At 46.9% G+C, this 14,377-nt stretch overlaps 1 protein-coding gene across 1 annotated transcript in view; it reads left to right on the top strand.

Moving 5' to 3' along the window:
* Positions 1 to 14,377, top strand: part of GATA4 (GATA binding protein 4) — a 48,007-nt gene extending 33,630 nt beyond the window's left edge. Inside the window, exons 2-6 of the mRNA XM_024761390.1 lie at positions 2,409 to 2,578; positions 3,584 to 3,709; positions 11,145 to 11,232; positions 12,797 to 12,927; positions 13,988 to 14,377. Coding sequence (XP_024617158.1) covers positions 2,409 to 2,578; positions 3,584 to 3,709; positions 11,145 to 11,232; positions 12,797 to 12,927; positions 13,988 to 14,170 — 698 coding nt within the window. The 3' untranslated portion in view covers positions 14,171 to 14,377. The remainder of the gene's footprint in view (positions 1 to 2,408; positions 2,579 to 3,583; positions 3,710 to 11,144; positions 11,233 to 12,796; positions 12,928 to 13,987) is intronic.

Here is a 14,377-nt window from a genome sequence, read left to right as displayed (position 1 = left end):
GTAAAACAATAAATATGAAGAGAAAAGGGAATCTCCCCTCCAGAAAAGAGGAATGGATGGAGAAAGACCCTCTCCCTGTGCAGCCTTCTTTAGATGAACTGGAACATAGGAAAGAGGTTGGTTTGCTTATCTTTAAAAGGAAAAGAGTGTGAATCTTCATCGGTGAGAGGCACGTTCTGAAATATTTATGAGTGAAATGACAGAATGTCTGGGATTTTCTTCAAAAGAAATCAGGATGGGGGAAGTGGGTGGAGGAGGTGTACATGAGACAAGATTGGCCACAAATTGTTGGAAGCTGGATGGTGATTAAATAAGAGCTAATTTTCCTATTTGGGCCACTTTTTAATATGTTTAAATGTTCATTGTTAAAAAAAAAAAAACAGACTAATTGGGTTGTGCTCTGTTTGGACTGAAAAGGTGATGTAAAAAACCCTCCATCGTGATTTAGACAGGAACGCAGGGGATCAATTTAGAGGCTGTAGCGCCATCTAGTGTTGATTGCAAACACTCTACAAAATGAGGACATTGCCAGCGCCCCTCCTTGGTCTGAGGGCCTTTTGTGAGCTCCCCTGGCCTTTCCAGTCCCCTCACCGGAAGGCTGGGCCGAGGGAGCAGGGCTACTGGGCAAAGGCAGGTGGAGGGTGACGTGCAGGTTGTTCACTCCACGCCTCCCCCCCGGGTTTGGGGAAGCAAGCCGAGAACAGGAGTCATCGTGTCATGTGCGGCTCTCAAGGCAGGTGACCTTGCTGGAGGGTTCTCAGTGTGACCCAGGTGCAAAAATAGCCTCTCTTGTGACCGGTGTGTGCTCAGCTCCCCGGCCTGAGCAAACAGCCCCTCACACCTGCACACTGTTTACTCATAGTTACTTGTTTGCAGGTGCAAATGACTGTTTGTGTACCCAGAGTTGAGGAGAGGGCCTCCACCATCCTCTTCTCCAGCCCGAGTTCCCTCAGAGCAGGTAGCGAGGCCACAGAACTAGCAGAATGTGCGGCCTTAAACCCCAGGGTAAGGGGCTAGGCTGATGGAAGGAGAGCTCTTACCCTCCTCCCCAAGTCTCCCCCCTGAACTAGAGAAAAATCCACTTTTGCCTCTGGTAGTAGGACAAAAACAGTCTGAACACCAGGGTGGCTGTATTTAGGGACAGAAAATTTAGAAAGGATATAAAAATGTTCAAAATAGGAAGCATTTTGTATACATAGAGTCAGAGAGACTTCTGGAAGTTCTGAGCCAGACTTTATGTAGATCACAAGGAATAAGGAAACTGGCCGAGCCTGTCTCAGCAGGGTGACTGAAATGGCCACGAGTGAGATGAGTCAATTGTTAAATTCTGTAGACATGGAAGACAAAGGTGATGGGGAGAGAGGGGCCTGTGAGTGAGTGCAGGGAAATGGCAGGGATGGCCATGTTCCTGTGGACGGGTTCCACTCTAAAGCACCGTCGCTCATAATATGCACCTTTATTTTATGTTCCAATAAGCAAGAAAAATGTCAAGCTATGACACAGCGTATCATACGGATACATTGAAATGAGAAAAATGAGTTACAGCCTTTTTCTGCAGGAAAGTTTGAAAATTTCAAGAACTTTCAGAAAAAGATAGTCCCTCTGGCTCAGTAATTCTGTGTCTAGGCGAGTATCCTAAGGAATAAGCAGAAATGCTAAGATTAGCTTTCAAAATGAGCGGTGTCTACAAAAGTCAGAAACTGGCTAAGTAGAAGTCCAATGAGAATAAAGGATGGTGCAGTACTAGCATGGGATAATATACACTAAGATACGTTATAAAGAATTTCTAATGTGGGAAAATGCTTTGGTATGAGGTGAAAAAATGGACTCAAAATGATACAGCTTGACCTCAAGTAGACAAAAATATGTCAATATATAAGACGTTGCAAAGGATCTAACAGAACAAGATGTTAATAACATGGTGATCTTTGAGTTACAGGATTATGTATGATTCCTATATTTTTTTACACATTCCAGCATTTAATTTTCCCGAAGTAAATATTTATTATATTTTTATTGAAAAGGAAATGGAATCTCAATTTTGAAAGGGAAAAAAGAGAGAAAGAAGGTCTTGAGTGGAACTCAGTGTTAGGTGAAACCCCGCCCCCGCCAGGCTCTGAAGAGAGAAACCCAGGCGCTCGTGGTCTCTACCACACTCTGTTCCCTTTCTCATGACCAGGGAGAGCCTGCTGTGTCTGGGATGCCGGGGGTAAGGTCCGCTTGCTAGGACAGCCCTCTGAGCCGGTTCCCAAGGCTTAGGGCCGAGCGAGGAAAAGCCAGGCAGCCCAAAGCGATCCGTCTTCCACTCCTTGCAGGGAGAGGGCATTATTTCCGTGGTGTCTAGATTCTCCGCTGTGAGATTTCTGGCATAAACAGAGAACTAATCCTCTGTATTGTTTCCCACCCAGTAGATGTGTTTGACGACTTCTCAGAAGGCAGAGAATGTGTCAACTGCGGGGCCATGTCCACCCCGCTGTGGCGGCGGGATGGGACGGGACACTACCTGTGCAACGCCTGCGGCCTCTACCACAAGATGAACGGCATCAACCGGCCCCTCATCAAGCCCCAGCGCCGCCTGGTAAGCCAGTGCCGGGCGCCCGGCAGCCAGGCTTCTCTCCCTCTGTCAGCTCCTGGCTTCAGGGCTCGGCCTTGGTGGGAAATTCCTGGTTTTGAGTTTGGGGCTTCAAGTCATGTTTCAGAGAAGGTGCAGGTTTAAGGGCTGGATGAGTGGCAAATAGTAATTTCTTACACCTTTGGAGTTGGCTTGAGCTACGAGGATGGTCCAGGCCATTTAGTTCAACCCCTTAATTATGCAGAAATGAACAGTGAGGCTCAGAAAAGCTAATGTTCTTGCCCATGGCCACTTAGACACTGAGTCTCCCCTCAGGGACCAGAGTCCAGACTTCCTGCTCCCCGACCCAGCATTGTCTGGTGTATCGCCTATGTTCACATCAACTCCACAAGGAAGGCTAATTCATCCTTTCTGTGTTGTGACTTACCCTGTTTTCAGTTGATCCGTTGATAAACCCAAAGACCAGGGAGATTATGTGGGGCATGCTGGGCCCTGTGGCTGGGGAAGAGTTGGAACCAAGGTTTTGTCTCCTAGTTTCCTGGTCTTTTCTACTAAAATTTGATTTTGACCAATTTGAACTAGCTTTCCACAGATATTAGGGAAAGAAGAACAGAGGGGATAAACCCTGGTGCTTCCCTTTCTTGAGGTCAGTTTTTGAAGACACTCGGACACAGTAATTCCTCACCCCCACTCACTCCCGGCCCCTGAGGCCCGGATTCGTTCTACTTTGGGGAGAAGCTTTTCTGCCTACAGTGTGCAGGGCTTGCTGGGCTTTTCCCTGATGCGAGTGACTGATAATGTTGCTGACGCCGCAGTTATGACCAGGATCTGCCATCCCCCTGCAGCACAGCCCTTTTGCTCCCACGCCCCCAGGAGAGGCTTAGGGACGCAGTGGCTGGTCTGAGACTCTCACACAGCCACGCCCCACACTCGCTGCCGGTGAAGCGAGATGCTGCGGCGCCTGCCGTGTCCTTGTCCTTGGACCTGAAGGGTCTGTCTCCTGTGTTGCAGTCCGCCTCCCGCCGAGTGGGCCTCTCCTGCGCCAACTGCCAGACTACCACCACCACTCTGTGGCGCCGCAACGCCGAGGGCGAGCCCGTGTGCAACGCCTGCGGCCTCTACATGAAGCTCCACGGCGTAAGGGTCCCCCCGACCGTGTCCCGTGCTTTCCTCCACCGCTCGGGTCTCACCCCTCTTCCTTCCTGCAGATCATAATTCATTTTCTCCTTCTTAACAAAGAAATGTAGATCTGGAAGGGACCTTAGAGACTGTCGTAGTGAGTTAGGGTTGCTATAGCAATACCATAGACTGGGCGGATTAAACAATAGCAATTAACCTCCATGGTTCTAGAGGCTGGAGCTCCGAGATCAGAGGCCAGCAGGGTCGAGGGAGGACCCCCTGTCCAGAGGCAGACTTCTCTCACTGTGTCCTCACTTGGTGGAAGGGGCAGAGGAACACTGTGGGGTCTCTATTATAAGGGCACTAATCCCATTCATGAAGGCTCCACCCTCATGACCTCATCACCTCCCAAAGGCCCCACTTCCTAATACCATCACCTTTCATGTTAGGTTTGTGCACATATGAATTTGAGAGGGACACAGACATTCAGACCATAACAGAGACTTTGCTATGGAACATCATTTCCATCTTTAACATTACATAAGTCTAATTCCCATCTCACAGGTGAAGAGACTAAAAAATAGTCTATATGTGTGTGGTAGTATGATACATAACAAAGGTAACAATTCAGTGGATAAGGGATAGCTTTTTAAGAATGACTGTATTGATATAATCTGGAAAACAAAAAGAAAACTTGACCTCTACCTCCTACCAAAAGCAAAAATAAGCTTGGATGTATTAAACATATGAAACATAAAACATCTTTAAATAGAGACAATAAAAATACTAGAAGAAAATGTAGAGGGGGAGTATTTATATAACCTTGAGGATGGGAGGAGACGTTTTCTTCAGCAAGTTTTCAAAACTCTTAAGTCATAAAAGAAAAATTAGATATATTTGATTGTGGAACATTTCATATTAGTGTATGGAAAAAGATACCCCAAGAAAGTAAAACCAATATACACATGCATGAGAAAAAGGATTAATATTTCCGGAATACAGAGAGCTTCTACAAGCCTCTTTTTTTGCTGGCCACACGGCTTGTGGGATCTTAGTTCCCCAACCAGGGATCGAACTCGGGCCCTTGGCAGTGAAAGTGCAGAGTCCTAACCACTGGACCGCCAGGGAATTACCAAAGTTCTTTATGTTCTAATTTGGAACAATCTCCAAACAATTACACAGTGCTTAAAAACGAAGTCCGTGCAGAACACTGTACATAGCATGGTTCCAGTTTTATAAAGAAAGAGGGAGAACATAATTTATATGTAGTTGCTTATATATACATTGAACACTTTTGGATGGATGAATACACATACATATGTATATAGATATGTACATGTGCACACATGTTTGAGAACTTTTTAAAATGTAAGAAACAGGCTGTTATTCCAATTGCCTCATGGGCAGAGGATTGATAGTAGTAAGATGGGAGGGGTTGTTATTAACTTAATCTCATGCATCTTTTCATGTTTTCTTGTTATAATGAGCTTAAAAATGTCTAAAAATAGAGAAAGCCCATGCACAGCAACAAAGAGCCAACACAGCCAAAAAAAAAAAAAAGTCTAAAAATTTAGTTAAGAATACTCATAAGAAAACATATTGACCCTTGAACAATGCAGGGGTTAGGGGTGCCGACCTTCTGCACTCAAAAATCCATTTCTAACCTATAGTCTGCCCTATATGTACGTGATTTCTCCTTACCCGTGGCTCCACATGTGCCGAGTCAACCAACCACGGATCATGTGGTGCTGTAGTATTTACTCTTGAAAAAAAATCCACGTTTAAGTGGACCCATGCAGTTCAAACTCATGTTGTTCAAGGGTCAACTTTTGTAAGAAGTGTATACAAGGATACTTGTTGAATCATTGTAATAATGAAAATGGAGGAAAAAAACCTTTGGGAGGAAAATGGTTAAAGAAACTATCGTTCTTCAATAGGGGAACGATAAAAGGAGCTGATAGAGGAATATTATGTAGGTATTAAAAGGATTGTGTCTGTAAAAAATTAGAAATAGAATTACTATATGATACAGCGATCTGTTTCTGGTGTAGATCCAAAAAGAATTGAAAGCAGAATCTCGAACAAACATTTGTATGCTCACGTTCACAGCAGCATTATTCGCAATAGCCAACAGGTGGAAGCAACCCATGTGTCCATTGATGGATGGATGGATAAGCAAAATGTGGTCTACACATACGATGGGATATTATTCAGCCTTCAAAAGGAAGGAAGTTCTGGGCTTCCCTGGTGGCTCAGTGGTTGAGAGTCCGCCTGCCGATGCAGGGGACACGGGTTCGTGCCCCGGTCTGGGAAGATTCCACATGCCGCGGAGCGGCTGGGCCCGTGAGCCATGGCCGCTGAGCCTGCACGTCCGGAGCCTGTGCTCCACAATAAAAAGGAAGGAAGTTTTGACACAGGCTACAACACGCATAGACCTTGAGGACGTGGTGCTAAATGAAAGAAGCCAGCCACAAAAGGACAAACACAGTGTGATTCCGCTTATATGAGGTCCCAGAGGAGTCAAATTCCTAAAGACAGAAAGTAGAATAGTGGTTGCCAAGGGCTGAGGGGACGGGGAAATGAGAAGTGACCAGTTAATGAGCAGAGTTCAGTTCTGCAAAATGAAAAGTGCTCTGGAGATGGATGGTGGTGATGGTTCATAGCAATGCAAGTATACTTTTTTTTTTTTTTAAGGAGTCTCATGAAATGTTATTCAATTTCAAGGGTACAGACAAGAAGCAAATTTCACAAAGAAACAATGCAGCAATGTAATTACTGGCTTGGATGGCTGTACTTGGGGTTGTTCAGAGTGCTGAGAACTACGTGGATTATCAGCTATCCAGTTTTCTCCATTCTTCAGCTCTTTGCCACACGAGGATCCATTAGTCCTAACTAGAATGGAAATGAGGTGTACTTACCGAGATAAAATTTTATTCTTAGGATGCCAGAAAATGTAGAACATCTTTCTGAAGTAATAGAGGCTTCAGTCTGTAAGTGGGTCACTTATTTCCCCAATAGGTTTACCTCTAAGTCAACTTGAAGCACAGTCTTCAGGATTTCAAGCTTAAAATAGTGGTTTAAACTATTTTCATCCTAAAATATTTTAAAATGGTTACACTGACTGGAAATTCCCTGAAATGAAACAGCTCAGTTATATTTGATAACTCTGCAGCACCCCCAATTCATTAGACACATTTAAAGCATAGTTCCCAGAACTGCAATAATACAACCATAACCATTCTAATCGTATCATAGTTTAATAAGATATTGACTGGTCCCTCTAGATAAAGTCTACAAAGCAAAGGACTGAGCAGGTCTGTTGCCACGTCTCCTCAACGGCTCTATAGTAGGCACAAGCAGTTGAGCTTTTACTTTAAGGTTATTAAGAGTTACTAAATTGGGGCACTTCCCTGGTGGCACAGTGGTTAAGAATCTGCCTGCCAATGCAGGGGACATGGGTTCAAGCCCTGGTCCGGGAAGATCCCACATGCCGCGGAGCAATTAAACCTGTGTGCCACAACTACTGAGCCTGCACTCTAGAGCCCGTGCACCACAACTACTGAAGCCCGTGTGCCTAGAGCCCGTGCTCCGCAACAAGAGAAGCCACTGCAATGAGAAGCCCGCACACCGCAACAAAGTAGCCCCCGCTCACCGCAACTAGAGAAAGCCCGTGCGCAGCAACAAAGACACAAAGCAGCCAAAAATAAATAAATAAAGTTATTTAAAAAAAAAAAAAGAGTTACTAAATTGACAGTGATTGAGTGAATTTGTAAAGTATCCTCACCATTTTTTCAATTCATTAAGAGGTGAAATGATAATCTTAGAATAAGGATAAAAGGATTATAGGTGCATTGGAAAATTAAAATGATTGGATTTGATATGGCTGCTAATAGCCCACAGTTAAATAGAAGGAAAAAAAGTGGGGAGGGAAAGCCTTTCTGATCCACACCAAATTTCATACAATTACGCATAAGATTGTGTTTAGGTACAAATCCACTGCAATTCAAGTTTTTAGACAGAGGCCAATTATAAATTCATTATTTTGAAGTCAAAAGTACTTATCACATCTTCTAGATCCCACTTAAATAAAGTCTTCTTAAAAACTTATTTCTTTTTTTTTTTGCGGTACGCGGGCCTCTCACTGTTGTGGCCTCTCCCGTTGTGGAGCACAGGCTCCGGACGCGCAGGCTCAGCGGCCATGGCTCACGGGCCCAGCCGCTCCGCGGCATGTGGGATCTTCCCGGACCGGGACACGAACCCGTGTCCCCTGCATCGGCAGGCGGACTCTCAGCCACTGCGCCACCAGGGAAGCCCAAAAACTTATTTCTTAATAGTCATATTTTAAACCACTAGGTTTCAGTAGGCTGGTGAATAGACATACTCTATATCAATACTAGAGGACATACTTTACATGAAAAATCATAGCAAGGCAGTTTACCAGAATTCTCATAGAAATGCACATTAGCCTATTTTACATGGCACCTGTAAATAGCATCTGAGGAAATTTTTACAAAGATAATTCAGTAGTCTTGGTAATAATGTACACTAAAACTTTGGCATCTTTGTTACATTTTAAATCAACCAATAGTTCTATCAGTTCCTGCAAGCAGCCTACTTGAATGTGACAGTCGACTCACCAGTAAAATTTCAGTGCCATTTATCAACGTGTTATGATGAAAAACTTTAATTAAAATAAATTCATTCACCTAGGATTTTAATTGATTTTTATAGATGAGAAGGAACCTGAATGATTCTATTTATGATACATTTATAAATCAAGTAAGAATCTGGCAAGACCTCCAAAGCCAGTGGGAAATGATCTGTCTGATGCCTATGGTGGGAAGGGTATAAAGCACAGCTGTTAAAAGATGGTGACTGGCAGAAAACAAAGTTTTTCTATTTTCTAGTGACGCTGGCAGAAAAAAATACTGCTTCAAGATTTGGACACACAGAGATACATCTGCCAGTGCAAATGTCTATCACTAGGTCCCCTCTCCTTTTAAAAAAGATATATTAGAATACGCATTCTCAAATGGGGGTGGTGTCACCCCCAAGTAGGACCAAAAAGAACCCCTAGTCTTTTCATGTATAAAGCAGATATAATACATATACAGCATATCTATGATATTAAAATTCATTGGGGGAATTCCCTGGCGGTCCAGTGGTTAGGACTCCATGCTTTAACTGGCGAGGGCTCGGGTTCAATCCCTGGTTGGGGAACTAAGATCCCACAAGCTGTGTGGCACGGCCAAAAAAATTCATTGGGGCACTATTTAAAAAAAAAAAAAGTTTAAAAGGCTTGGGGGGTGGGGTTGATGAAAAAAAGTTTTAAGGGGGCTTCCCTGATGACGCAGTAGTTGAGAGTCCGCCAGCCGATGCAGGGGACACGGGTTCGTGCCCTGGTCCGGGAAGATCCCACATGCCGCGGAGCGGCTAGGCCCGTGAGCCATGGCCGCTGAGCCTGCGCGTCCGGAGCCTGTGCTCCGGCAACGGGAGAGGCCACAACAGTGAGAGGCCCGCGTACCACAAACAAACAAACAAAAGTTTTAAGAAACACTGAATTAGTGACTCAGTCACATGCATTTCTTCTCCCCACCATCACTATGCTATGTCAAAATACCCTGTGGCATTTTTGGTATTTGGAATTTTCATAAGAACATAATGTCTCTAGGGCAATACTCCCAGAATAATTAAGATTAAGAAATTTATCATCAGCTCTAAACACATTTAATTACGGCATCTAAGAGGAGACTTATTCTTAGAAACTGACACCAAGTTAGGAAAATCAATTAACATACATCTGATCATAATTACGAGTACAATCTTAACGTCTATGTTAAGAATTACAGGTTTGAGGTTGGCACTGGCAGCCGAAATTCAAAATTGCCACCTAAAATTCAAAATGAAAATCTGCGCAGTCTTTTTAGAAAGCATTCCCTTTCTTTACACTATCCTGTCACAGGTGACTTTATCCATTAATGCGAGTATACTTGACACTACTGAACGCACACTTGATAATGCTTAAGATGGTAAATTTTATGTGATGTGCATTTTATGACAATTTTTTAGAAAAAGTAGTGAGGTGGGTGGGGATAAACACGAGGACAGGATTCTTCTGAAGTCAGGATGGTCTTCAAGAGGTGGGCGCAGGGCGGGGGGGAGGGGGTGGCAGGGCAGGGAGGGGAGGATACTTTCCTCCACGAGTGGGAGTGCTGTCTCATCTGACTCTCAGTTGACTAGAAGGCAGTTCGAGTTCACGTATGCTACTGCACTTCTCTTTTTTTTTTGGCCGCACCATGCGCGGCTTGTGGGCTCTTAGTTCCCTGACCAGGGATTGAACCCGGGCCCTCAGCAGTGAGAGTGCAGAGTTCTAACCACTGGACCGCCAGGGAATTCCCGGCACTTCTTTCTTAACAATTCCATGTTCACATCTCCGACGTGGTCATCACTTGTCCTTCTGTGTTTGCAGGTGTGGCCTCTGCTAGTCCCATATGGGAGACTAGCACAGACCAGGGGCTAAACAATTGGGTTGGCCAGGCCTGAAAGAAGCCAGCTGTGGGGCAGGCACACTATTTTAAACTAGTAGAAAGATGGCCCTGCAGGCCTGCCCCCAACACCTGTTTAGGCATCTTGAATGGTTCAGGAGTGTGATGCCCGACAGTCACTGCTTGTTTAGGAGAATTCAGACGCCCTAAAGGGCTGTCATAAAGGACTCAGGCACTGGCCACAGGGCAGTCTCTCCACCATTGTCCCCGCTGCTCCCGACCCCCATGGAAACCACCACTTGCCCCAGCCAGGCTCAGCACGGTGCAGAGCTGCTCCGTGTAGAGTGACTTTACATCCCCACTCTCCAGGCCGCCTCAGGGCGTGCCCATGGTCTTGGCATAGCTATTAATAGCACCCCATCTTCACTCACACAGTGTCCCAGTGTGGCTGATCAGGTAGCGGCTTTAGCACATACTGCTCTTGCTGCTTGAAATGTCTGCCCCTCATCTACTTGACAGTCTCCTACAACCCAGGCATCACCTCCTCAGGGAGGCCTGCCTTGATGTGCCCATGTGCCACTTTCCCTCCCCCAGCCCGGGACACAGTTCAGTGTTTCTTTTCTATTTTCCCTCATCACCTAATGAATCTGGTTATCTTCTATCTGTCCGTCTTTCCCAACTGTGAACCTCTGGAGAGAAGGGACTTTAGGTCTTTGTTTCTCCAGAGTTTAGTATAATACCCAGCATGGAATAGACATGCTCAACACATGTTTTTTTTTGGTAGAATTGATTTCTTGCTCAGCAGGAGTTCCAGGCCTGATTCCCTCAGTCTCAGCCCCAAGGTTTGTAGAGGAATTGCATAGATCTGTGTGTGTCTCTCTGTGTGTGTGTGTGTGTGTGTGTGTGTAAATAATGTCACGGATCAGGTACAAATGGAAAACCACATATATTGACTTGTGACCCCCTAGGTCCCCAGGCCTCTTGCGATGCGGAAAGAGGGGATTCAAACCAGAAAACGGAAGCCCAAGAACCTTAACAAATCGAAGACACCAGCAGGTGAGAAAAAGATCGATGTGTAATTATATGAATAACTCAGTAGCTCTCAGAGTGTGTGAGCATCGTGTATGCTCAGGTGGGCCAGCCCAGGCTACCAGGGTGTAATGATAGCATCGTCCATCCCCGGCCGTTCAGGACAGAATGCATAACCCAGTGCAAAAGTAACATCACCATGGAACATATTGGGAGCTTTTAAAGCAGGCTCAACTCATGTTGTGGCCTGGTTTTTGCCAGTTGCAAAGACTGCAGAGGTCCAGCTGGACCGGTTGAGGGCCTGGAGGAAAAAGGAACATGAGTCAGTCCCTCCATCTTTGGTGCTCCAGCCACTCAGGAACTCAAGTTCTTTCTATTTGCTTTGGGCTAAGTGGGGTGCAGGAAGACAGGGTCCTGTGAGTCATGTTCAGATTGATTTGTAACATTAATTTGTAAGCCAGTGTATAATTAACATCATGTAGTACTCTGTACCTTGCCAAGCTCCTTCACAAATATTATCTCATTGATCTTTACAGACCCCCATGAGACCCCGTTTATGATCTCCATTTTACTAATGAGCAAGCTGAGGCTCAGAGAGGGCAATGACATCACAAGGGTCACACAGCTGTGAATGGGTAGAGCTGGAATTTAAACCCGAGTTTTCACTTCAGGGCCCATATTCTGTTCAATATATACTCTGCCTTCTCAATTTCTAGATTTCAGAATGAGGACTACTCGGGTCCCCTACCAAGAGTACTCCCTCCTCAGTACCGCTGTCAAATTAAAGATTTCACTGGAAAATGTGGCAGTTGTGGAGAAATTAAGTCGGCTGATATGATGGAAAGTTTATCTTCTAATCTAAGGCCTGACAAAGTCAGATAAGTTTCCCTGTTCCACTGCTAAGAACATGACCAAAGTTCTCCTTTTCCAGATTCGACAGTGGCTCGCTCCTTCTGGCAGTCATGTCTTAGCAGAGCGTTCACTGGCTCACACCAGGTCCTCGGCCTTTCTCCCTGCTTCCACATTGTTTATACGAACAGCACCTTCCCCTGGGGAACTTCATCTCTTTACATGGTGGGGTCCCAGCGGGAGCAGGCATTGGTTCAGGTGTACAATCCCCTATCCGAAATTCCAAATCCAGGGAGCTAGATTAGGCAGTAAAATGTAATCTGAACTGACACAGGCTAGTTACAGTCTTCAGTTATCCCATGTGCGAATATTCCCATGTTTTGCTGTAGGACTATTAATGTATTTAATTACGGGGTGTTGTCCCAGACCCCGCTGCAGGTATTCTGTTAATACTCAGTCTTTGTCCTTTTTAAAATCCAAAAGTTTGAATCCTGAGACACACGTAGCCCCAAGTGTTTGGGATAAGCGGTGGTGAGCCTGTCATCTGAAAAAGTTCCCTTGAAATTCTGCTACTTCTGCTTCATTGTGAGAACCGTTGCCCTGCACTGATGGAAGGACCCTGCTTCTCTCCCCAGCAAATGTAGACAAGCCGTTAGCGCGGATCTGCCCTGGCTGTCTCCAAGGGCCGCCATCCGTTTGTCCCTGCCCCTGGGCTGGGTGTCCTGACTCTGCCTTGTTCCAGGTCCCTCGGGCAGTGAGAGCCTCCCTCCCACCACCAGCGCTTCCACCAGCAGCAGCGCAGAAGAGATGCGTCCCATCAAGACAGAGCCTGGGCTCTCATCCCACTATGGGCACGGCAGCTCCCTGTCGCAGGTACTGCTCGTTGCGGGGTAGACTCCAGGCGGCCAGGCCCCCGCCTGAGGCAAGGGGCTGTCTGCACGAGGATATGTCTCAGCACATCTGATCAAGCTACAGCGATTTGGACACACGACCGTCATGCACGCGTTTAGCAGTTCCTCTGTGCCAGGACCCGTGTGCTGGCACACAACATTGCTACAACTGGAATCAGAGTGCGGCCGCTGTGTGGGAGGCGGAGCGGGGCTTTCTAGGCCAGTCTGTCTCCTAAGTAAGGGTGGCTTGACCTTGGCCTTGAGGGTGGGTAGATCTTAACAGGAGGAAGGGGAGGAGGAGGCCCCTCCTGGTGTGGGCAAAGGTGTAGAAGCTGCAGAGGGCAGGGCGGGCGGGCTGGGGTTGGTGAGGAGGTCATAGGCAGGATGCCATTGTCACGAGGGTTGGCTGCGGGTCTAGCTTCACATGTGTGTCCAGAAGACGGGCCAGCAGGACCCTCGTTTCCCTCTATCAGATACAATGGCAATCCTGCTCCTCTAGCCCCTTCCCTGTGTGGTTCCCCCATCCGGGATCAGGATGCCCCCAAGCTTGGTCACGGTCTCCCATTAACTCTGATCTCTTCTCCGCCTGTACTTGAGGCGGGCGAGTCCTAAGGAGCCTTCTGCCGTCAGGGTGAAGAGAAGCTGGTGCCCTGGGGCCAGGAGACCCAGGAGCCCCTTCTGGGCAGGGGCGGGGATGGCTTCCTTCTGAAAATGGAGATTGATGGTGAAAAGACTGTAGAAAATGCCTCGTGTGACCGCCAGAGGCTTCTGAGAAACCAGAATAGTCACAAAGCTACTGGGTCAGTGCTCAGAAGCAGCTGACGAGTCACGCAGACCCCCTGCATCCCATAGCACACAGGGGTCAGGGGAACAGAGTGCTGCCTCTCCTGCCCTTGTCCTTTGGCCCTGTCCTCTCGTCCCCTTCCTGGGGTGGGAGCCAGCCTGGGCACAGCTGTGGAATGGGGCTTCCCTCTCCAGCCCAGACCCCCTCCTGAGCCCCAGGAGGGATCCCATTGACCGCATCTTATACTTCTCGCTTTCAGACGTTCTCGGTCAGCGCGATGTCTGGCCACGGGTCCTCCATCCACCCAGTCCTCTCGGCCCTGAAGCTCTCTCCGCAAGGTTATGCGTCTTCTGTCAACCAGTCACCACAGGCCAGCTCCAAGCAGGACCCTTGGAACAGCCTGGCCTTGGCTGACAGTCACGGGGACATAATCACTGCATAATGTCACCTCCTTCCCTCCTTGGATTCCTGCATGGACTTGGGACTGGGAGGACAGCAGAGATGAGGCTCTGGGCTCCCGGGGGCCGGCCTGCTCTGTCTGGGAATGACTCCAGACAACAACTGGGAAGAAACTTGAAGTCAATGATTTGGTTAGGGGAGCGGGCGCTGGATTTTATTGGATAGCTTTGCAAGGTGGGGGACTGGAGAG

This window comes from Neophocaena asiaeorientalis, unplaced genomic scaffold (genome assembly GCF_003031525.2).
Source record: "Neophocaena asiaeorientalis asiaeorientalis breed wild unplaced genomic scaffold, Neophocaena_asiaeorientalis_V1.1 scaffold635, whole genome shotgun sequence".
NCBI classification, from domain to species: domain Eukaryota; kingdom Metazoa; phylum Chordata; class Mammalia; order Artiodactyla; family Phocoenidae; genus Neophocaena; species Neophocaena asiaeorientalis.
The sequence above is the reverse complement of the archived record's forward strand: the minus strand, read 5'-3'. Positions and strand labels throughout refer to the sequence as shown.